We start from the raw sequence: 24369 nt of genomic DNA on the forward strand, positions 1-24369 counted from the left end.
CCACGTTATTTACACTTTGTGCTCTCAAGACGTTCCTCACAGCTTCGAGAGTGACAAACTACTGGTAAGCTGACTTGAGACCATCCATTCCTTCCCATAACTGAGCCACAAAATAAACGCAGAATATTCTGGGTTTCAGTATTTAACCTGGGTTTGTAGCAGGTCCCACACGTGCTTCTCGGACCCTCAGTCCTGTAAACCTCCTCTCCACCCTCTTCAGTCATAGAACAGAACTGCAGTGGAACGTGTGGCTTGTTCGAACCCCACAAAGTTAGTATTAAGGTCTATTATATCTTGTTAAAAGCTTTGTTTGAACTTCTTTCCACTGCGATAAAAATATCACGGTCATAAATACCTCTAGATGTAACATTGTGATCAATTCAACCCCTCTGGCAAAAATAACCTAACAAAGAGTTTTAAAGGCATTTTCTGTTTCCACTTTAATGACTTCCAAAAGTATTGGAGCAGCCTATTGACACAGTGTCACTAGGTACAGCAGTGACACGCTGTGATGGGTTTGTTTAACTCTGGTTTTGTGCTACAGCTGGGTGTCACAAGGAATTATTTTGCAACACAATACAGCTCTATTATCTTAGCAAAGAGTTCTCAGGACTAAAAAGGTTCTCTCCAAGCTCCATGAAGAGCCTGAGCAGAAGAGGCACCTGCACAGAGTCAACCTCTATACTAAAGGTGAGAGATAAGGGATCTTGCTTCTGCAGATTTCAAGATTGCTCAGAGCACACCACGATGGTTATCACACACAGACTCTTTGAGTCATCCTCTTGCACAGGGCAAAGCATGTTTTATGTCACACAAGGAGCCCGAATCCAGAGGGAATAACAAGTGTATCAGAATCCATTCCTCAGAGCTCTCAAATAATTTCTTTCCCATGGCCACCACCTCTCTGAGGCAATGATCAGTAGTGACCCCCTCCTTTAGTGTTAAAGCAAAGAACAATGTTACTTGGTCAAACTAGAATCTGAGGAATAAACTGTCACTTACTGAGGAGCTTCACCCATGAAATGAGGGGGGAAACAATGGTATGGCAAGCTTACACTACTCAACAATATTTTCTCCACAGCAGGACTGAAACCCTTCAATCACCTCCAGAGTGCCTGAGGATGAAGGTTAATCCTCCTCATCTCTCCCACAGCTTTAGTACAGTTCCGACATGAGATGCAGACAGCTCTTCATGGAGCACTTCCCTTGGCATTTAACTGGTGATGGGTAAGAGAGTCTTAGAACAGGGAAAGAAAAAGTCAACAGAAAGTCTCAGCTTCTTGAGCCAGAAGCAGTTTGATTTGTAAGTTGGGATGGGCTCAAGAGCCAGCTCACAGACATAATGCCCTGGCCTCCTTGTTCAAAGCCACACACAGAACCAGAATAATGGAATCGTTTAGGTCGGAAGGGACCTTCAAGATCATCCAGTCCCATCCCCTGCATGGGCAGGGACACCTCCCACCAGCCCAGGCTGCTCCAAGCCCCATCCAACCTGCCCTTCAACACTGCCAGGGATGGGGCAGCCACAGCTTCCCTGGGCAACCTGGGCCAGGCTCTCACCACCCTCACAGCCAAGAATTCCCTCCTCACTAACTCCCCGTGTCTCCCATCTGGGCAACCCCCACTTACTCCATTTTCTTGGAAAAAAACCTGCGAGCAGCCGCTACAGCTTTCGCACCAGCTTTGACTTCAGGGCGGCTACCGCGGCAGCCGCGATCCGAGCCCCGGGGCCCGCTTCCCACCTCCCCTTCCTGAGGCGGCGGGGGCCGGGAAACCGGCTGTGGGGCGGACGGAGGGGCTGGGACGGCGGGGCGAGGGGCGAGCGTGAGGCGATCACCGTGAGGCGAGGGGCGAGCGTGAGGCGATCACCGTGAGGCGATCACCGCCCGCCCCGCCGCCGCCCTCAGCGCATGCGCACGGCGGCGGCGGCGGCCGCGGGGCGGGGGTGCCGGGCAGGAAGCCCCGCCCGCTTCTGGGAAACCCGCGGCCGCCCCCGGGGCCGCCGGGCCGGGCCGCGCCTCGAGGGGGCGGGGCGGGCGGGGGCGCGGGGCGGAGTCACGCGGCGCAGGGAGGGCGGCGATTGGCGGAGCGGCGGGGCGGGGGCGGGGCCAGCGCGGGCCACCGCCTGTCAGGGAGCGGGGCGGCCCGAGAGGCCGGAGGGGCCGCGGCGGGACGGGCCGGGCCGAGCCGAGCGGAGCGGAGCGGTGGGTGAGGCCGCCGAGGGGCCGCGGCGCGGGGCTCCTCCCGGTCAGAGCCCAGCGGGTGGGGCGGGGTTCGGTGCGGGAATCGCGGAGAGCGGCTGTCCGGTAGGGCCTGGCGGAGCCCGCCGGGGTGAGGTGCAGGGTGTGCGGGAACTCGCTGCTCGGTCCCGGCGGGAGGGCGGCCCGACCCGGCGCTGCTGCTGAGGAGGCTGCGAGGGAGCCCCTGCTCGCCTGCCCCGCGGCCGGTGCTGCCGCTGAGGGGCGGGGAGGGAGCTCCCTGCGTGCTGCCCGGCCCCCGTGGCGAGAAGGGCCCCGGGAGCGCCGGGGAGCTAAGACCGGTACCGACCACCGGGCTGGGCTGCAGCCGCTGCCTCCGCAAGGTCCCGGGAGCGCCGAGCCGCCCTTGTGCCGGGAGCCCCGCTGCTCCCGCGGCCCCTGCGCTCCCCGAGCCCCCCGGGAGAGCGGGACGAAGCCGCCGCCGGGGCCGCCATCGCTGGTGCTGCCGGCGCCGGTTCCCGGGGCGGTCCCGGCCTCGGAGCGGGCAGGAAGCGGCCCGGGAGCAGCGGGTCGGAGCGGGCGGAGCTGCCGGGGCTCCGCTCTGACGCCGCTGGCTTGCTTGCTTTTCTTTTTTTTCTTCTGGCAAAAGGTTAAAATGCTTCTTTGCTGATTAATAAGTTGCTGCTGTGGTTGATCTCAGATGCTTCCTGTCTGCTCGAACCGGTTACATTAGAAACATGTGTTGGGCGCTTTGCACATGTAAGAAGCAGCAATCTGAAACTGGCATCCATAAACAGCCTCTGAATTTCCTTTTCAACTGCCTTTCTGAACTCTCTTATGAGTAATAACTCGCACCTTCTTTGCTGTGACATTGGGCAATAAGAATAATCGAACTGGGCTTTGAAATATGTGTCTGTAGTGTGCTGCTTTATTGCATTTTAACGAAGTTAAAATCTGTTACTGGCACAGCCACGAGATTCCTTTGGAATGAGTCATTTGCTATTAACTATTAAATTTTAACTGCTATAAGAGAGTGAATCTTTGTATAGCATGCTGTGAAGGAGTATAACAAACAAACATGTAACAACCAAAAAACCTGAAGGGTCTGTGGGAGCTGATCCAACATTGCTGGAGTTAATGAACTTTGCTGTTGTCTGTCCTGAATCTTAGTTCAGTGTTAAACGTGAGAAGGTAGAGCTGAGCTGTTGCTGTGACAGTGATGTGGTGCCTAATTGTTACTCTGGCTGCTAAAGGGAAGGAGGCAAATGTGACCCTGCTGTCTGTTTAACTTTCTCTCTGTGACTTTTGAAGTTTACTGGCAAGTGTCAGTCAAATCTGTTGGTGAAGACAGAGATAAAGGTCTGGAAGACAGAAAAATCTACAGGTTTCCAAGAAGAGCAGCTGGTTCCGTGTAGAGACCTGAGTTGGGAAAGGTTCTGGAGATCAGTAAAATGCAAGTTGGGGCTAGAAGGAGGAGAGCTAGATATGTGGGAGTTTAGTCTGTAGGAAACTGGGCTTTGCTGGTCACAGTTTAGTGACATCAAGGCCCAGGACCCTGAAGAAAACAGATTTTGTCTGAAAGGAAGATCTCTTCTGCAGTAAATATGGGAGTTTGTCTCATGGGAATTTGCTGAGGATGGGCAGTTAGAAATCACTTCAGTCAGTTTGTATCTCTACTTTATAGTATGAAATACTCATAATTGAATTGGCAGCACCATCCATAATTTAGGATTCCTTAAAGATTCTTCTATTTATATTAAATTTAACTACACTTGCCCAGCAAGGTTGTGTCTGCCCCATCCCTGGCAGTGTTGAAGTGCAGGCTGGATGGGGCTTGGAGCAGCCTGGGCTGGTGGGAGGTGTCCCTGCCCATGCAGGGGGTTGGAACTAAATGATCCTTAAGGTCCCTTCCAACCCAAACCAGTCTGTGATTCTATGATGATAAACATCAGACTTTTCCCAGGATTTCAGCCTAGCTGCTTTCTTACAGCCTTTCATGGCATTATATAAATGTGATTGAAGATGTCAAGCTGCAAAGCAACCCATGGCAATAACTGCTGCAAACTCGGCCCTGCTCACTTGGGCAGAATGGAGTTAAGTGTTTGTGGTGATTGTTGGAAGTTGTCCATTTAGATGCTTTGTTATATCATCTTGTTATAATTTAGGAAATAGCTTCACTCCACAAGTGGGTCTTAAAACCCAGGGTGTTGCTAAGCAGTGTCCTTAGTGTGAGAACAGCTCAGTCAGGCTGGAGAGCAAAACCTTGTCAGGCTGAAGTTGGTTCTGATGCAGTTACAGTTGTTTGCAGAGCAGGTTGGAAAAATTAGCCAGGTCTCTGAATGAATGGGGCTGTGGTGATGTTTATAAACTCTGGGCAAATGGTGTTAATCCTATCTTTGTTCAACAAGATGAAAAGAATTGTTAAGGGGTGAGTTGTACTCCAGCTTGTACTTGAGGATATGAAGATAGGTGTGTTTAGATATTTTTAGAAAGTCTGCTGATGGTTAAACCCAGCAAATATTTTCCTACAGATTTTGTAACCAAACTATTGCAATATACTAAAGGCTGGCAACTAAAAAGACAGTTGAAGCTCATTATCCTGACGTTTACAGTAAGCAAGACAAATGGCTGAAACAGGATTTTGAAGTATTTACTGTCAAACCACTTTAAAGACTATGTTTACATACTTATTATCGTTTGTAACATAAGGCTGATAGTGAAATCCTTCAGACAGGCAGTTCTGTGATGGTTTAGGTAGAAGGTTGAGCTTTACCTGGTTATCTCCAGGTAAACCTGTGTGCAGCAGTGCTTGACATGGAACTCCTGGAGGGAGTCCAGAGGAGGCCACAGAGATGATCCAATGGCTGGAGCAGCTCTGCTCTGGAGCCAGGCTGGGAGAGTTGGGGTGTTCAGCCTGGAGAAGAGAAGGCTCCAGGGAGACCTGAGAGCAGCTTCCAGTGCCTGAAGGGGCTCCAGGAAAGCTGGGGAGGGACTTGGGACAAGGGCAGGGAGGGATGGGATGAGGGGGATGGATGAAAACTGGAAGAGGGAGATTGAGGTTGGACATGAGGAGGGAATTCTTTAGTGTGAGGGTGGTGAGAGCCTGGCCCAGGTTGCCCAGGGAAGCTGTGGCTGCCCCATCCCTGGCAGTGTTGAAGGGCAGGTTGGATGGGGCTTGGAGCAGCCTGGGCTGGTGGGAGGTGTCCCTGCCCATGCAAGGAGTGGGACTTGAGTGATCCTTAAGGTCTGTTCCAGCCCAAACCATTGCATGATGATTCTATGATTACACTATGTGAGAGGCCAAGAAGAACCAGATAGAATTGAACAGGATTGAACCCATGTGCAGACGAGTGGATGACACTGCTTGAAGAAGAGGAGGTGAAGGCTTTGAGCATCCTGGAATAGCAACTGGTGATCTGACTCACCAATATTTTAATCAGTCAGGCATTCTATTTATTTTTACTTTGAAACTCACCGATACACAAGGGAAGTCTTTTCTTTTTCCTCTTAAACACATTAACTTAAAATGGCATTAAGTGTGTTTAAGGTAGGGGGGTGTGTTGAGTGCTACACTATTTTTTTTTTTTAAGTCCCTCCTGACACAAACTGAAACTTCTCCCTTGCTCTCAGCACTGAGCTGGTTTAAATCACCACCCCAGGCCCATGCTACAATAATATGCTTTAAACTGACAGAGCTGAAAATGGAACTGTCTGAATTTCAGTCCCATGTGCAACGTGGGCAGGCAAGGAAGCTCATCCATAGCATCCCAGTGGAGAAAGACAAGGGCCAGGAGGCAGGGACAAAGGGAAGTGGGGCCTGGGGTTTGAAAGGGTTGTACATAAAATCATAGAATGGTTTGGGTTGAAAGGGACCTTAAAGATCATCCAGTCCCACCCCCTGCATGGGCAGGGACACCTCCCACCAGCCCAGGCTGCTCCAAGCCCCATCCAACCTGCCCTTCAACACTGCCAGGGATGGGGCAGCCACAGCTTCCCTGGGCAACCTGGGCCAGGGTCTCACCACCCTCACACTCAAGAATTTGCTCCTGATGTCTCACCTCAATCTCCCCTTTTCCAGCTTAAAACCATACCCCATTGTCCTCTTGCCAGAAGCCCCTCCCCAGCTTTCCTGGAGCCCCTTCAGGTACATACATCCCTATTCCTTGATCCCCAAGTCACATCATTAGTATGATTCTTTTTTTTTTTTTTAACTTTTTTTTTCCTGAGGGATGTGCTTTTTTACAAGATTTGATGTCTTCTTATGACTTTGTAGCTCATACTCCAGACAGATTATTTTGGCTGCAGCTTTGGCACTTTCTCAAATACCTGTGGACAGTTGTTAGGGCTGGAAGGTCCCCACAGGATCTATGTTCTCCTCTTGGTTTGACATCCCCTGCTTTAGTGATACATAAATTCCTGGCCCTTCCCAGCTGTTGCCTTGTTGTAGAGGTCAGCAAAGCAACATTGCTCAAGTGCTTCTCAGGTTGTTTGAATAAACCAGTAGCAGCTGCAAAAGGGAAGGCTAACCTAAGTTAATGCATTGTTCATAAAACTCTTCTCAATAAGGAAGTGGGAAACCTCACTGAGACAACATGATTTTTTTAATTATTATTTTTTTTCAAACTAAATGTCAATGTGAAACTGCTGCTGAGCATTCCACTCAGACTGGGAGAAGAAATCTGCATGCTCTGAAGCTGACTTACCAAGTCTTATGTCTATTTTAAAGCTCTTTCCCAAGTCTTTTTTTTTTTGTTGTTTTTTTTAAACCAAATCTCTGAGCTACTCCACAAAATATTAACTGAAATTTCTCCAAAAAAACTGTTGGTGAGGGAGGTTTGACCTGAGCAGGGTCCTGTGTTATGATGTGCTGCACTTTTGGTCCTAGAGGGGTGTTTGCTTTACTTTTTTCCAGCTATAAGTCTCTCTTTCTATGGACATAGTAACTTCATGGAACACAGAAATGTTCTTTTAAGGTCCTTGCTACAAATAGCTTCCAGTTGAGATGGAAGAGCTGCAGAGGCTGAACAGGGACTTGTTTAGAGAAGGGTGGAGGTTTTAAAGGAGCAGAAAGCTCACGGTTGTCTCCTATATGAAGAATGTTTGAGTGACTCCTTAATTCTGCCTCCCTGCCAGTCTGGGATGACCTTATCCAGTGTTTAGTTTCTGACAGGAGCTCAGGCATTGTTTGAGGGAGGAGTTGTGCTGCCATCAGACGCAACTGATACTGTGTTTGGCTTTCATGCTGTAAAAACACACTTTCTGTTTTACAGCAGTGAGAACTACCATTAGTTAAGCAGAGGTGAGTGTAAAGTCTTAGTGGAGATAAGGAGCAAGTCTTTAAGGCTGGTAGCAAAAGGCCCTGGAGGGTTAGGGGTGAAGTGTTCACTTTTATCTACTGGCTCTTACCTGACTTCCCCTTTCTGCCTGGGCAATAATGGCCCCATACACCCGCTGCGGAAGGAGGAAAGGCAGGGATCTTGAAAGCAAGAAGGCCAGGCCAATCTAAGGGGCTTGGCTGAGGAACTCGGAAAACCAGAGAAGTAGTTTAGGGTATGAAACAGCCATTTCCAGCTCAAGAACTTGAAGCTCCTCAGATGGAGCCGGTGTCTGCAGAGGAAGCTCTGCTCATTCTGAGCCATGTGAGGAAACCGCAGCTCCAGCGTGGCCCTTGTGAGTGAATCCTGCTCGTAGTGGTCGTGCTGAGGAACCTCAGGTTCCCAGTTACTGCTCCCGAGGCTTCCTTTGGCTTAGAGCCTGAGAAGGGCTGCTCACAGGGCCTGAGAGACCAAAGTGCCTGCAGCCAAATGAATGGGGCTTATTAATGCTTTGGGCCTCTCTGGATTCCCACCTCTCCAAGTGCCCAGAGATCACAGAATCATCCTGGTTGGAAGGGACCTTGAAGATCATCAAGTCCAACCATAACCTAAATCCCTCTACCATGACCTAATTTACCCGTTCAGTCCTTAAATCATGTCCCTCAGCACCACATCTATATTTCTTTTAAATACTTCCAGGGATGGTGACTCCACCACCTCCCTGGGCAATGATGAGTCTGGCCTCTTCAGTTCTGAACATGCAACTGCAAGAGAAGATAAACTTCAACCATTATGTATAAGTTCTGATTGTTGTGGGGTTTTTTCCTAATCTGCCAACTACGCTTGGTTGTACGTCCAGTAAAAAGAGTTGGAGTTTTTGATTCTTACAAGGACCTGAGAATTGTGTGAGCAACAGTTAAAGAGGGCTGGGCTCGTGGCTCCTGTGCCTACACAGCCTTGTAGACCTGAGTCACACATTAAGCTGTCTGGGTGCTGGAGGTTGCTGTGTTAGAAGACATTGCTTACCATAGCTACCTCTGAGTTTTCTTCAGTCAGCAAGTGAGGTATGTGCTTTGTTGACTTTAATCTGAGTAATGTTTCTTTGTTATTCTTTTCCATTTCAGAGGGTGACCAGGACTTGCAGTTTTGCTTCTCCACTCCCTCTGTTGTCTTTTGACTAAGCTGAAGAGTGGCTTGTAGAATTATGTATTTTTTTGGTGGGTGGGTTTGCCCTGCACACCTTGAAGGTCCTTGAAGGTGAGGGGAGGGCAAGGAGAGACAGAGTTAGTGCAAATCAGGAGAGAGTGAGTATAAAAATAGCTCTGAACTTGTCAGTTTGGTCACTGGTGGCTTGGGTTAGTCATCTGGCAGGCTCTCTTTCTGCTGCTCCCAGGGATTATTTTACAGCACTGAGATTTGACATAATTTCTGTGGAGGAGAGGGAGCGGGATGGGTGTAATGAGTGGGATACTGTCATCAGCACTTCTTTTGCACAGCAGCTGCTCTCTGTTTAGCCGCTGAATGTGGTCATTGTTGACTTTCCTTGTATACCTGCCAGGTTGTTAGGTGACTCATTAACACATCACACCAAGGTTCATGCACTTGGCTCCCAAACAGCTCCTGTCTCCTTTCCTTGCTGGCCCTTCAGGCACTGAGCACCCAGTTTTGTCGGTTTCCTGCTTGGTCTCTGTCTTGCCAGGAGCCTGTTGGAGTAAATGTTCTGTTGCCCCAGGCAGCTGTTCAGGGGGGGTGAAGAAAAAAGGAAAATGAAATCCCTAGTGCAGATTTAAACTGGTGAGCCCCAAAGATGTTCTCCTGCAGTAGTTCTCAGATGTTGGGTTTGCTGGCCTCTGTTCAGATGGTCCCTCTTCCACATCTTATATTGGGTTTGTGGGACTTAACACCTTGATGTGTTTGCTGAAGTTTCTGAATTCTCATGGGTTGCTTCATGGTGGAAATGTTCATTTTAAGATTTTGTACTTGACCTGTGAGAAGACTGGCATGAGGAGGTGACACCTCTTTGCTCAAGGGACAATACAGCATAATTCTGCTTTAAAAGAAAGCACCTGTGTTTTAACTCTCCGAGAGCCCAAGGTGAGGGGATCAGGGCTAAACCAAAGCCACTCTTTGCTGTGGGCTCCTGTTCAGCGTGGCTGTAGGAGCTTCTAACTCCATGTTCCTGACTTTCAGCCCACAACATATCCCTGTCCTGTCCCACAGTGCCTGCCTTCCATGCTTCTTTATGCTTCTGCCCTCCCACCCCTGGCTCCTTTCCACCTTCCTCCACGCTGTCAATTGGCCAAGATTTGGCATGTGCTGGGACTTGTTTGGAGCTACATTGACTCTAACTGGTCAGCCCTGCTGATTGACTTGCCAGCTGCTGCCCAGCACAGGGAATCATCTTTTCCAGCACCATCCCAGTCCTCTACCCAACACCAACTTCCATTATCCCATACACCCCAAGAACTCTGCTTTGGTTGGGCTTGACCAAGGATTTCAAAAGTTACTGGTGATGAAGGGGAGCATGGGAGGGGTGATTTATGGGCAGGCTGATTGCCAAGCCTTGTTTCTTTGGAAAGAAAACTGAGAAATGGATTTGAGGGTGACTGAGTACAAGGAAGAAAGTCATTAGCAGGTTTTGATGGCCATTTTATGTGGTGAGAGAGCACAATGGAGCAGTCCTAGGTGCAGTCCAGGAGAAAGTCTTTCATATCTTCTCTTTTCCTTTTTTTTTTTTTTGGTGAATATTCTTCCTGTTCAGTGATACAAGAGTTCCCTCTTCTCTGTGGTTTCACTGTTTGCATTTAAGTTAAAGGGAATATACCAAGAAGTAAATTTCCCTTTGAAACTTGTGTAGTCTCATATTTTTAGTACTGAGAATAACGTTGATTATTCAGCTCTTCAGTGGTACAAGTCAGGGATGGAGAGCTAACAGCCTTGGGTTCTTTTCCAACTCCATGCTCAGAGATTGGGTAGGACCTTGATTTGGTTTAAATTATTTGGAAATCTGATACCTTCAGCAGCCACCTGTTTCTCCTGAATTTGAAGCTGCTTCTGCCTGTGAAGTTAAGTGTTTTGCTTTGTTTTTTTGTTCTTCCTCAGTGGCTCTCTGAACCTGGGAAATGGCAGTGATGGGAATTACAAGCCAAGGAGCTCCTGATCCAGCTGTCAAGCACAAGAAGGAGCTCACAGCTACCAAGGGGCTGAATGAGACAGTGAGTGAAAAGCAGAGCAGTGTTTGCAAAGTAGAAGATTCAAAGAAGGTCATCTTTCACAGCCAGTGGAAAATCCTGAATGATGTCATCACCAAAGGAACAGCAAAAGAAGAAACAGAAGGAGGCTGTGCATCCATTTCTATTATTGCCCAAGCAGAATGTAAGTAGCAGGGCAGTCTGCTCTTCATTGAGAAAAAGGAATGTGTAATGCAAGATGAGATTTCACTCACTTTGCACTCCTGGAGAGCTGAGCTGAAATCTATTTGTAATCCCAGTGGGGTGGAGCTGGTGACACATCCCAGTCTCTATTTAGGAAGCTCATGAAACCTCCTAATAATGTGGCAGCATCCACTGAATAAAGCATAAATAACAGAGCAGCCTGTGGCCAGTGCACCTTGCTGCTGGGACTGTAAATCTGTGTCCTGCTGGGTTGTCTGTTCTTGGCTGACTCCTGAAAGGTGTTTAAAAGAGGGGAGGAAAGAGAAGAATAAAAGAAATAAAGCTGTCAGGTGAGAGAGAGCTGGGAGATCAGGAGATCACAGTGCTGGGAAGTGACTGAGTGCTGGGGGAGGAGGAAGGCAGCGTGGGTGACGTGGCAGGGCTGTGTGGTGCTTTGTCTGGAGCACTGCTTGGTTTAGCAAGTTGGTAGAGTTGTTTCTTAGTCTAGTTATTACCTAGGGGAGTCTTTCCCTGATATTGCACACATGTGATGATCCTGTTTTCTTTCACACAGGTGAGAACAGCCAGGAGTTCAGCCCCACCTTACCAGAGAGATCCTTTATTGCTCACAGTAAGCGCTACAGGTGAGAGAGCTCTTACCATCAACACCCACCTTCCCTGACTTGCCCCAAATCACCCTGGCTCTGTGTGCTGACAGGATTTTTTCCAGAAGCACTCCTGTTTGGATTAGCTTTTCTCTCTGAGGCTTGGGAAGAGTGTGTCTTTCCCCAAACATCTCCCTCAAATCCTTTTTGTGTTAGGAGAAAACAGATGTTTAAGCAAAAACCACACAAAACACCTTGTATTATCTTATTTAAATCTTATTGTCTTATTCAAATTTATTTCAATCTGCTGATTCACTGGCCCTTCTAGTTTTCTGCCCCTGTTTCTGGGTTGTCAGATTTGTTTTGAAATGCCTGAGTGTTTGTTTTGGTTTTTTTTGAGGTTCATGGGCTTGAACTGGAAGGCTCCAAGGGAAAATTTTCAATCTTATTTTTTTAACTGGTCTGTTCTGGTGCCTTTGAAACCTTGTTCCACTGTCCCCTGAAAATGCTGTGGGAAACAACTGCTGCTAAAAGTAGTCCTGAGAAACAGGAACTGCTCTGTTTCTGGGGAGGATAAATAAAAGGGGATCAGAGGAGAACCTTTGCTCAGTGGCAGCAGCAGCAACAGAAACTGGGTTATGATGAGAAGCTGAAAGGGATAAAGGGGGAGCAAAGGTTGTGGCAGAAAAATGGAAGCCTGGGACTTGCTTCCTGAAGTCATCTGGGCATGAGCCTCTTCTTCATAAGGAGTATGTGTCCTACTAGGGCACACACTGGGACTTTATAATAGAATCATCGATTATAGAATGGTTTGGGTTGGAGGGACCTTAAAGACCATCCAGTTCCAATTCCCTGCATGGGCAGGGACACCTCCCACCAGCCCAGGTTGCTCCAAGCCCCATCCAACCTGCCCTTCAACACTGCCAGGGATGGGGCAGCCACAGCTTCCCTGGGCAGCCTGGGCCAGGCTCTCACCACCCTCACAGCAAAGAATTTCCTCCTCATGTCTCACCTCAATCTCCCTCTTCCAGTTTTCATCCATCCCCCTCATCCCATCCCTCCCTGCCCTTGTCCCAAGCCCCTCCCCAGCTTTCCTGGAGCCCCTTCAGGCACTGGAAGGTGCTCTAAGGTCTCCCTGGAGCCTTCTCTTCTCCAGGCTGAACACCCCAACTCTCCCAGCCTGGCTCCAGAGCAGAGCTGCTCCAGCCCTCCGATCATCTCTGTGTCCTCCTCTGGCCTCTCTCCAGCAGCTCCATGTCTTTCCTGTGCTGAGGACTCCAGAGCTGGACACAGTACTTCCATCCCTGGCAGTGTTGAAGGGCAGGTTGGATGGGGCTTGGAGCAGCCTGGGCTGGTGGGGGGTGTCCCTGCCCATGGTAGTGGGTTGGAACCTGATGACCTTGAAGGTCCCTTCCAACCCAAACCAGCCTGGAATTCTATGATTCCCCATGCTGAACAGACCTGGACACTGGTTAACTGGAGGTGTGCTTTCACTGGCACATCTAAGAGCCTTCCTGCCCTTTGGTTCCCCAGCCGCTCCGACAGCCTCGATCAGATCCCCAACAATGTGGCCCACGCCACGGAGGGGAGGATGGCCCCCACCTGCTGGAGAGCCCGGCGCCGGGGGAAGGCCAGGAAGAAACGTCACAAGAAGAGATCCAAGTTGAAAGTACCAGTGGTGGCTGCTGGCAGGAGAGGTCCCAGAACTCCAGAACAAGAGAGCTGCACCCCAATTCCTGTCCAGGTGAGAACTTCAGACCTCCTTTTGTGCTGTTGGGACCCCTGCAAACTCCCAGCGATTCTTGGTTGTGTTTTGGGTGGTTGGACTGAGGTTCCTGCTCAGCTGTTTTGTTTTGTTCTGTCTTCTAGGAGGATGAATCACACCAAAATTCTCTTTACGGAAACCATTTTTGGGTTTCAGAACTTAACAAGGACTTGGTCTATGATTCTCTGCCATTTGAGAGACCTGAGAAAGTTCAGTCCACGGGCAAAGTCCCTTCCCCAGGGAGCCAATACAGAACAGAACTGCACAAGTTGATAAGCCCCATTCAGTGCCTTAATCATGTTTGGAAACTACACTATCAGAGGAACAGTGTTCCACAGCCTGAAACTCTCCATCCTTTTCCCTACAACATAATGTCCCCTCATTTCCCACATCTGGACACTCCTTTCCATGCCATGAAACATCATGCTCTGGAGACGTACTTCCATGGTGACCTCAACTATCAAGACAGTGATCATCACTTATCTGACCTCAACTTTGAATATAGCTTCCCCAAATGTGCCAACCAGTCCATGAAAACCAGCTCAGACAAGGTTTCTGTGGAAGAGTATTTGGTGGATGCCTTGAAGGGGAGCGTGAGTCTTGGTGAACCACAAAATTTAGCCAGCCTAGCCAAGACGTGGAGAGGAGGTGGTTTGGACCTGAAGGAGCAGTTGCATGAAGCAGATGAAAATGAAGGCGTGCTACTGAATGAGGTGATCTTCTGACCCTGCACACTAGTGCCATGGAAGGCAGAGTGTCTCCTGGGCTTCAGAGGGGAGATAATCTGCATCTGTGTGCTGGCTTCTGTAACCAGGCTGCATGTTCTGAACGGTTCTTGGCATGGTTGAAGATCACCATTCAAAGTTTCAGTTTTTGTTTTGGAGGGATATGAAGTCCTGTCTTAGATTGGTGGCTCTAATTTATTCTCTCATTCACCAGATATTCCTGCTGGTCTGTGAGAAGTGTTTCTGTGCTCAGTTTTCAAACATTCTTCTCTGTCTGTGAAAGAGCCCAGTCCATTCAGCTGGACAACCTGCCAGATTTGATTGGCTGGAGATGACCTGGGCTGTGACACAGACAGAAACCAGGGCCATGTAGCTCATGAGGGGGCAAAAAGTGTGTCTGCTGCTTCTGGTGGGACACCAGCAACTTTCCCATTGTCTCCTGCCAGTGCAGGGCTTGGGCACAGCAGTTGCATGGAAATCTAGAGGCACGATTCATTTCTTCTGGATTCAGTTCTCTTGCTACCTTAAACTCCTCGTAGTGGACTTTCCTCTGGAATCAGAGGGTTCAGGGTGTCATTTACCTGCCCAAATGTTTCCACCACTGAGGCACCATCTCAGTCTACTGACTAGAAGAGGTTTAGCTCGTGCAGAGATGTCCACCTGTATTATAGAATCCTTCTGGTTGGAAAAGACCTTTAGCTCACCCAGCCCAACCCTTCCCCCAGCACTGCCCAGGCCACCCCTGCCCCATGTCCCTCAGCACCATCTCCAGGGCTTGGAAACCCCTCCAGGGATGGGGACTCCCCCCTGCCCTGGGCAGCCTGGGCCTGACAACCCTTTCCAGGAAGAACTTCTTCCCAAGATCCAAACTAAACCTCCTCTGGAACAACTTGGGGCTGTTTTCTCTGGCTCTTATGAATTTTGTTTTATATGTAGGATTTAGTTTCATAGTTTTGTCCTGCATGTGAAGGGACTAGTTTGGAGCTCCAAAGTTATCCCCATTCTGGTGGCCTTTCTTTCCAACAATGGGATGCTCTCCTTGATATCAAACAGAAACCAAGGAGTTCCTGCTGTGTTGTTTCATCTCAAGTCCCATGAGAAGTAATTTTGTCCAGGGATTTTTAGAGGGATGCAGTGGTATCTGTCATGGTGCTTTTGCTGAAAATGTTGCTCTGTCTGTGCAGCTCAACAGTGAAATGCTTCTTCCCTTCATCTTCTTTTCTGATTTTTCACTCCCAGAAACTGAAGCCAGTGGATTATGAGTACAGAGAAGAGGTTCATTGGACCAAGTGTCACGGTTCTTTGGGCATTGGCTCTTTTGGAGAAGTATACAAAATAGAGGACAAACAGACAGGATTCCAGTGTGCTGCCAAGAAGGTAATTCTGTGTGAGAAAGGAGGGGTTTCCTGACACGAGAAGGCATCTTGTGGGGATGAGGGGGGTGACCTACTGGAGAGCAGCCCTGGGGAAAAAGAACTGGGGGTCTTGATGGCCAACAGGGCAACCATGAGCCAACAATGTGCCCTGGTGGCCAAGAAAGCCAATGCCATCCTGGGGGCATCAAGAAGAGCATGGCCAGCAGGTCAGGGAGGTTCTCCTGCCCCTCTGCTCTGCCCTGGGGAGGCCCCAGCTGGAGAACTGGGCCCAGTTCTGGGCTGCCCAGTTCCAGAAGGACAAGGAGCTGCTGGAGAGAGTCCAGCCCAGGGCACTGAGATGCTGAGGGGGCTGGAGCATCTGCCTGTGAGGAAAGGCTGGGAGAGCTGGGGCTGTTGAGCCTGGAGAGGAGGAGGCTGAGGGGGGATCTGCTCAGTGCTGATCAATATCTCCAGGGGGTGGCAGGAGGATGGGGCCAGACTCTTGCCAGTGGTGCCCAGTGACAGGACAAGGGGCACTGGGCACAACCTGGAGCCCAGGAGGGTCAAGCTGAACATGAGGACAAACTTCTTTGCTGTGAGGGTGGCAGAGCCCTGGGACAGGCTGCCCAGGGAGCTGGTGGAGTCTCCATCCCTGGAGACATTCCCACCCTCCCGGACATGTTCCTGTGGGATCTGCTCTAGGGGATCCTGCTCTGGCAGGAGGTTGGATGGGTGATCTCCAGGGGTCCCTTCCAACCCCACCACTCCGTGACTCTGTGTAATCTGGAAAAAATGTCTTCTTCCATCTGCAGTAGACTTGTAGGTACCTTTATTGTACAGTCACAGTGAAATGTTCTGTGTGTCCAAGGAAAAACTTCAAGATGACACGGGGAGAAGCAGCAGACACAGAACCTGGGAATACAGGGTATCACACTTAAGAGCCAGAAATAGGTTCCTCTGACCTTCTAAGTATGTTATGAAGCATCTTGGGCTTTGTGCTGAGACAGGCCAAGAGGGCAGAGATTTCAGAAGGTTTCAAAGTGTGTTCCTAGTGACTGTGGGGTAGCAATGCCTGCGTGAAGTGTCTGCTTATCCAACTGTTCTCATCATAAAACACATCTTGTGTGAATGGGGACATGGCAGGTGTTTCTCTATTGAAAAAGGAATGAAGCAGGAAAAAAAAAGCAATCTGGAGGCACTTCAAATGGGGCTTCTTTCTGCTCAATGAGTGTCACGTGCAGTACTGGCACACTGGGAGGAGATGATGCTGTTCCAGATGCAGCAAAGGATCTGTGTGTATCCAGAAATGGGCATAAAAAAGCTGGTGTACACCAGGATATCCATGGTCATACAATGTATGAAGCCTGTGGAATAGAATTGCATCAGGGTATTGATTTGTAGGCAGCCCTGGGGGGGCCTCCGGGGGGAGGGCAGAGTGATAATGCAAGTAGATGATGAGAACGTGAACTATTTTGTTTGAACTTAACACTTGAGTAGTTTTATCACCTTTGTGAGTTGCTGTTTCTCACATCACTTCCATAGAAAACTTCAGCAAGTGCGTGGGGAGCGTTTGGCCTGACTCCAAAAAATATGCTATGCAAAAAAAATAAGAAAAAAAACAAAGAAGAGTTGGAACTTGTGATTTTCGATGTAGAATGTTTCCTTTTTCTTCTTGACATTGGTCTTGAACTTGATGTGTTGTTGCCTGTTGAAAGAGCTGAGTGGCAAGGCTAAGCCAACCTGTCCAGTTTTTCAGTTGTTCATATAGTTCATCCATTCATTTCTAAAGAAGCAAACAGATTTGAAGCAGGGAGAAAATTCTTTCCTCCCTCTGCACCCTCACTTTTTAGAGGTGGGATTTGGTGGCAACACCAGCAGCTTGTTTGCTGACAGGGTGGAAATTGAAATGTATTATCCAGGTTGCAACTGGGAGAAAGAGCTGTTACCAGTGGGGTGTATTTTTCAGGAGGCAGGAGTAAAGCTTAAAAAGGGAGATATGAGAGTAGGAGAAGCTGAAGTCTTGCAAAATGCCACTTTTATGGGTTTTTTCCTAATTTGAATGATGAAGGGACTAGAACACCTGCCTTGTGAGGAAAGGCTGAGAGAACTGGGGCTTTTCAGTCTAGAGAAGAGAAGACTGAGGGGGGATCTAATGAATGTCTATAAATACATGAGGGCATCAAGAAGGCAGGACAAGCTCTTGTCACTTGTGCCCTGTGATAGGTCAAGGGGCAATGGATTCCAACTGGAGCCCAGGAAGTTCCACCTCAACATGAGGAAGAACTTCTTTCCTGTGAGGGTGACAGAGCCCTGGGCCAGGCTGCCCAGAGAGGTTGTGGAGTCTCCTTCCCTGGAGACTTTCCAGACCTGTCTGGATGCCTTTCTGAGTGCCCTGCCCTAGTTTGGGTCCTGCTCTGGCAGGGGGGTTGGACTGGATGATCTTTGGAGGTCCCTTCCAACCCCTGACATCCTGTGATCCTGTGATTACTAGAGGATTTTAAAGAATACTTCTATGGATCAGAAATTCATCTTCTCAGACCAAACTCTTAAACCAGTGAGTTCTAACATGCAAGTTGAACACTAAACTAGGAAACATTTCCTTTTCCATCAGTAACTGTCTGGAATTGTTGCTGTCTCCCCTGTTAGAAGGGAACCACCTGACCTTCTTTCACCTTATGTGATGCTGTGAGCACTTGCTCTCCAAATTCTGGAGACTTCAGCAAAGTAGCCATCCCTGGGTTGCTGACAGTGAAGAAGCACAATACATCCTTTTCCCACCAGAATCTTAATGAGTCATGTTTTCTTTCTGGTCTTTAGCAAATTCTTTCTTTGTTTTGTTTGGCTGAACTAAGTGAGGAGAGTTTTTCTTTAACATTTTTTCTGTGCAGGCTGAGAACCACCGAAGAAGGTGATAGTGTTGGTCACTGCTTGTGGTCATAGTTCATGTTCCCTCCTGTTTTGGGGCAGTTTGGTTTTTGCCAAGTACCATCCTTAGACATTTTTGTTCCTCTTTCATAAAAGCAGAATTATTGAGTTGTCAGTATCCTCCTTTTAACTGAGACACAAATTACCTTCCCCCTGAAGATGACCAGTCTTCAGCCATAAGCTGGAAATGTTGCAACCTGGCATCTTTTGTTGACAGATCTTCACTTCACACAGACATTTAGGGTCTGTCATCTGCTTGTCCAGAGTTGTTCTGAAAGGTTCCATGTGTTGCTGCACCCTCTGATTTCTGTTAGTGAATTGTTGTCACCGTTTGACTCGGGTTCAACAACGATCATAAAAACACACACTAGTTTGGGTTGGAAGGGATCTAGAAGATCATCTAGATCCAACCCCCCTGCAAGGGCAGGGACACCTCCCACCAGCCCAGGTTGCTCCAAGCCCCATCCAACCTGCCCTTCAACACCTCCAGGGAGGGGGCAAAGGACCAGGTTGCACAAAGCCCTGTCCAACCTGCCCTTGAACACCTCCAGGGAGGGGGCTGAAGCAAAGGTTGTCCTTGTGCCTCTGCTCTTCACCAGTGTGGGACACTCTGACCCAAGCACTAGGGAGGGATGATTCTGTCAGGATTCATCACAAAATTGGTCAGTGCTGCTTCTTTGTGCCTGCAGGTGCAAGTTGAGCACTTCCGTGCAGAGGAGTTAACAACGTGTGCTGCAATAACAAGCCCTAAAGTCGTCCCCTTGTACGGAGCCGTGAAGGAAGGACCTTGGGTGACCATCTTCATGAAGCTGATGGAGGGTGAGAAAGGACCAATGGCCAGGGAGTCACCTCTGCAGCTGCTGGTTGCAGTGAACCTTGACCTCCTCCTGCCCCCTCTTTAAATCTGTTCATGCTTTGATGTCTCCAGAGTGTTCCTAGCATTAACTCCTGAGTGGGCTGGGATAGCTAAGTGGAAGCCCTGCTGGTGGGTCACACTGGTCTTTCCTGGGGGGAATGGTCTCCAGTCCTGCCTCACTCCAGCTCAAGGTCTCTCAAGCAGCAAATTCTCACAGAAACACACAAATGGTGTTGGTTGTTGGTTTTTTTTTTGCTTTTATGGTGATGTGCATGGCACTGTGTGAAGCACACTGTGCTGGAACAGGAGATGCTCTGTCAGCAAACCTAGATGCTTCTTCCACTGCCTGATGTTCCTTTTTCCAACCAGGAAAAAAAACAGCTTGTGAATAATCAAACTGGTGATCAGCAGCACCTAGAAGTGTCTGATAAGATCACAGAGCAGTTGCTTTAGATACAAAGCAACACCTTTTAACTGACACAAAGCCAAAGGCTTCATGAAAAAAAAACAGTTTCTGTGGGCAGAAGGACCTCTGGGAATACCAGGAGCAGACCAAGGTGTGGAAGATAAGGGCTTTCAGACCTGACAGTTTTCATTTCTTCATCAGAAACACCAAGGAACGCTGGTGATGCTGGGAAGAGTTTCAAGATAAGCTAACATGGACTTTCTGGATTCCTTTCTAGGTGGCTCATTAGGTCAGCTAATTAAACAGAGTGGCTGCCTGCCAGAGGACAGAGCCCTCAGCTATTTGGGCCAAGCATTAGAGGGCTTGGAGTATCTTCATGCTCAAAACATTCTCCATGGAGATGTAAAAGGTAAGATGATGCTTAAGGTACCAAGTTCTTCACTCCTCCTTAGAAGAGGCAAACTGCTTGGAGATGGAGTTACTGAGTGGCAAAAGCTTATGTACTAGATTTTCAGCTCTGCATTTGAGATTAGAGCTAACTTGGTTCTAAACATCTGGGCATGTCATAGTTGTCATCTCTTTCTGTCATCCAGTGGCTCTGATAGTCTGTTTGCCCAGGCTGCCCCCCCACTGGGGTAGAGGAATCTCCAGGATAGATAACTGGGAGCTTGTCATAGAGCCATGGAATGGTTTGGGTTGGAGGGACCTTGCTCTGGCAGGGGTATTGGACTAGATGATCTTTCGAGGTCCCTTCCAACCCCTATGATTCTATGACCTATTCTATGATCATCTAGATCCAACCCCCTGCATGGGCAGGGACACCTCCCACCAGCCCAGGCTGCTCCAAGCCCCATTCAACCTGCCCTTCAACACTGCCAGGGATGGGGCAGCCACAGCTTCCCTGGGCAACCTGGGCCAGGGTCTCACCACCCTCACACTCAAGAATTTCCTCCTCATGTCCAACCTCAATCTCCCTCTTCCAGTTTGAATCCATTCCCCTCATCCCATCCCTCCCTGCCCTTGTCCCAGGTCCCTCCCCAGCTTTCCTGGAGCCCCTTCAGGCACTGGAAGGTGCTCTAAGGTCTCCCTGGAGCCTTCTCTTCTCCAGGCTCAACACCCCAACTCTCCCAGCCTGTCTTCAGCAGAGATGATTCTAGTTGTGCACTTGTTTAAGCCAGTGACACTCCACAGGAGTAACAGACCTTGGTTTGGGCTCAAATCCCTCTAGTCCTGTGGGCCTCTGACTGTTTTTTCTACCTCAGTGACCACAATACAAAGGAGACTGACTCATTCCAACCTTCTCGTTGCCAGCGGAAAACGTGCTCTTGTCTGACGATGGAAGCAGGGCTCTTCTGTGTGACTTTGGTCACTCTGCTCACCTTCACCCCGATGGCCTGGGAAAGTGCTTGGTCACAGGTGAGGATTTTCTGCTTCAATTCTTAAGAATTGCCCTACTGACTCATCTGTTCTTCTTGATCATTTGCATATGGCTAATTAGCAAGCAACCGTATTTTCCAGCCTCAACGTTGCTCATCGTGTCTCATGCGTTGGTCTTACTGTGATGTGCCCCACTGAGAGCTGAAAGGAACTGCAGGTTGGAGGCTGGTCCTTATCTCCCAGTCTAGGTGTATTTTTTGGTCAGATAGATGATGCCAGCAAAAAAAACCATTCAGTGTTTTGTCCCTACAATAAACCACACTGAAACTTCAAAATCTAACTCTGACTTGTCATGTCCCCTCTCTGAAAGGCTGGGGGAAGAGTCCTGACCTCCCCAAAGCAGAATTCCTCACTGACTTTTGGGCTGTTAAACTTCACAGAGCTACTCAATGCAGCTGTTGAAATAGCAGGATATGTTTTCTAATACTAAACTCACCAGTGAAACATTGTGTTTTGCCTCCCAAATTTGCTCTGAAGGGGCATTTGACACCTATTCTGTGGATGGGGCTTGGAGCAACCTGATCTAGAGCACCTGAAGGGGCTCCAGGAAAGCTGGGGAGGGACTTGGGACAAGGGCAGGGAGAGATGGGATGTGGGGGATGGATGAAAACTGGAAGAGGGAGGTTGAAGTGAGACATGAGGAGGGAATTCTTCCCTGTGAGGGTGGTGAGAGCCTGGCCCAGGTTGCCCAGGGAAGCTGTGGCTGCCCCATCCCTGGCAGTGTTGAAGGGCAGGTTGGATGGGGCTTGGAGCAGCCTGGGCTGGTTGGAGGTGTCCCTGCCCATGCAGGGGGTTGGATCTAGATGATCTTGAAGGTTCCTCCAACCCAAACCAGCCTATGATTCTCTGAGGGGTGGGACTGCTATGGAGATGCAGCCTTTGAACAGCCTACAGGAGCACTCCACCTGGTGTTTTTTGGATTAAGGGGACTTGTTTCTCACCAAAAAGACAAGGCTGCCTTAGGCTTCCCAGCAGTTGGGTGGAAACAATTCCCTGGTTTACATGGAGTGAGGTTTCATTTGAATGGCTTTAGGGAACTATGTGCCTGGCACGGAGACCCACATGGCCCCGGAGGTGGTGATGGGCAAGCGCTGTGACTCCAAAGTGGATGTCTGGAGCAGCTGCTGCATGATGCTGCACATGCTGAATGGGTGCCACCCTTGGACCCAGTACTACAACCACCCTCTCTGTCTGAAGGTAAGTGAGCCCAGTTCTCTCCAGTGACAGGTACTTAAGCCTGTAAAATCTCCTTACAACTGGCTAGAGAGCAGTCATTTCAGGAGGGTTGGCTGAGAGCCAGCTGGGCTTCTGGGGTGCTCTGGAGACAGGCTGAGGGTGTTGGGGGTGTTCAGCCTGGAGAAGAGAAGGCTCCAGAGAGACCTTAGAGCAGCTTCCAGTGTCTGAAGGGGCTCCAGGAAAGCTGGGGAGGGGCTTTTCACCAGAGAGGGCAGTGATAGAACAAGGGGTGATGGTTTTAAACTAAAGGGGGGAAATGTAGATTAGATATTAGGAAAAAATTCTGTGCTTTGAGGGCAGGAAGGCACTGGAACAGGTTGCCCAGAGAAGCTGTGGCTGCCCCATCCCTGGCAGTGTTGAAGGGCAGGTTGGATGGGGCTTGGAGCAGCCTGGGCTGGTGGGAGGTGTCCCTGCCCATGGCAGAGGGGTTGGAGCCTGGTCATCTTTAAGGTCCCTTCCAACCTTCACCATTCTATGATTCCATCATTCCAACCTTCCTTTGGAAGTGGATTATTTCTTACACCTCTTAGGCTGCAGGTTTTTACACATCCTGGGCCTGTTTCTCTCCTGCCCTGCTCATGACTTGTGTGTAACTTTGCAGCCATTCAGCTGTAATAAAATTATTGCTCAGGCCTCTCATTTAAAGCTGTAATTTCACTTGGAAACGCTCTGAGGGTGGGAAGAACCTTTCTGAAATCAAATTAAGCCTCTCTGGTCTAACCTCTTTCACTTCCTGTTTGTTACACAGATAGCTAAAGAGCCACCTCCTCTGAGGGAAATTCCACCTTCCTGCAACCCTCTCACTGCTGAGATTATTAAAATGGGTCTGGAGAAGGAGCCTGTTCAGAGAGCATCTGCATCTGAACTGAAAACTAAGACCAGTGTGGCACTTGAAGAAGGTAGAAATGGGCTGAATCTCAAGTTTCTTCCCCTCACTGGCACAGTGGCCACTTGCTGGTGATGTCAGAGTGCTCCTGTAGGGAACCTCAGGATGTTTTAGTGGGTTTTTTTGCACAGGCTTTAGCCTTGAGGTACATTTTTGGGTTGATAGCTTTTACCCACAGCTGGGTGTTTCTCACCCAAAGAAATTCAACTGGCCTGGGTGCTGTCACGTGCCCTTTCTTCCTTCTCAGCTTGAAGTTGATGCTGTTGTGCTTTTTGGGGGTTTGTTGAGGTGTGTGCTGTGGTTGGGCTCATGTGCAGCTCAACTACCAACAGCATCTAGTGAACTGGAGCCTGATGTGCAGCAGACCTGAGAGCAGAGGTGCCTGTGGCCCAGTCTTGCCTCTAAGGCTCCATAATTTATTTCAGTTGTTTTCTTGATATATTTAATCATGCTGAAAGGTTCTGTAACACAGCAAGACTTTGTAGAGGTGATCTCCTGGTGTCTTTTGAGGAAGCTGGGCATTTCACAGCAAGATGCAGTGCAGAAACTCTTATTGTGAAAGAAGCTTTTACCTCTTTTCTTTTTTTCTTTTTTTTTTTTAATTTATTTTGTAATGTTTGTATGGTTGTTGTTTTTGTAGTGGGAGGTGTGACAAGCCCCTGGAAAGGTGAATACAGAGAGCCTAGACATTTATCCTGGAACAAGGAAAACAATCCACAGACCTTCCTGTCCCCCACAGTGAGCCCAGTTTCTGAGACGGGTTCTGACCCAAAATTGGCAGACAAAGTTTCTTGTGCAAGCCCAGTCCCACCACCACCACCATCTCTGGAGCAAACAGAGGAGGTTGAGGGAACCCCTTGGAACGTGTGCAAGGAATTACCTGAGACCTGGGATCCTCCACCTCTCTCCTCCACTCCTCTCCCCCTGAAGAGTTGCAGCCACGTGGAGAAAGCAACAACCATTTCAGAGCAAGAGCTCCAGCAGCTGGAGATAGGTAACCCTGTGCTGTGCTGGGAATTCAGCTTGGGGATCAAAACACAGCTGCTTGGTTTGGCCTCTTGACAGTTATTGCTGGGGTGTGAGCTTGGATGTCGTTTTGTTCATAGTTCCTCTCTCATTACACAAATTGCTCAGCCTTCCTTGGAATCACCAAAACCAGTAGTTTTTAACCAATTCTTAACCAATTCAATACGCCACAAATGTAGTGATCAGGATTTACTTCTGCTCACTCTAACAGTGGAGTGAGTATCTGTGGGAGGTGCAGGAACCTCTGAGGAAACCTCTGC

At 49.0% G+C, this 24369-nt stretch overlaps 1 protein-coding gene across 2 annotated transcripts in view; it reads left to right on the plus strand.

The window, feature by feature from the left end:
* Positions 1-2190: 2190 nt before the first annotated feature.
* Positions 2191-24369, plus strand: part of MAP3K14 (mitogen-activated protein kinase kinase kinase 14) — a 31105-nt gene continuing 8926 nt past the window's right edge. Inside the window, exons 1-12 of one of the 2 annotated variants that reach the window (XM_051640311.1) lie at positions 2191-2204; positions 10616-10888; positions 11462-11531; positions 13026-13236; positions 13362-13970; positions 15222-15359; positions 18952-19081; positions 19802-19933; positions 20836-20940; positions 21995-22158; positions 22946-23096; positions 23724-24077. In XM_051640311.1, coding sequence (XP_051496271.1) covers positions 10636-10888; positions 11462-11531; positions 13026-13236; positions 13362-13970; positions 15222-15359; positions 18952-19081; positions 19802-19933; positions 20836-20940; positions 21995-22158; positions 22946-23096; positions 23724-24077 — 2317 coding nt within the window. In that variant the 5' untranslated portion in view covers positions 2191-2204; positions 10616-10635. The other variant, XM_051640310.1, reaches the window with a different exon arrangement.

Source organism: Apus apus, chromosome 25, assembly GCF_020740795.1.
Source record: "Apus apus isolate bApuApu2 chromosome 25, bApuApu2.pri.cur, whole genome shotgun sequence".
Classification (NCBI taxonomy): Eukaryota; Metazoa; Chordata; class Aves; order Apodiformes; family Apodidae; genus Apus; species Apus apus.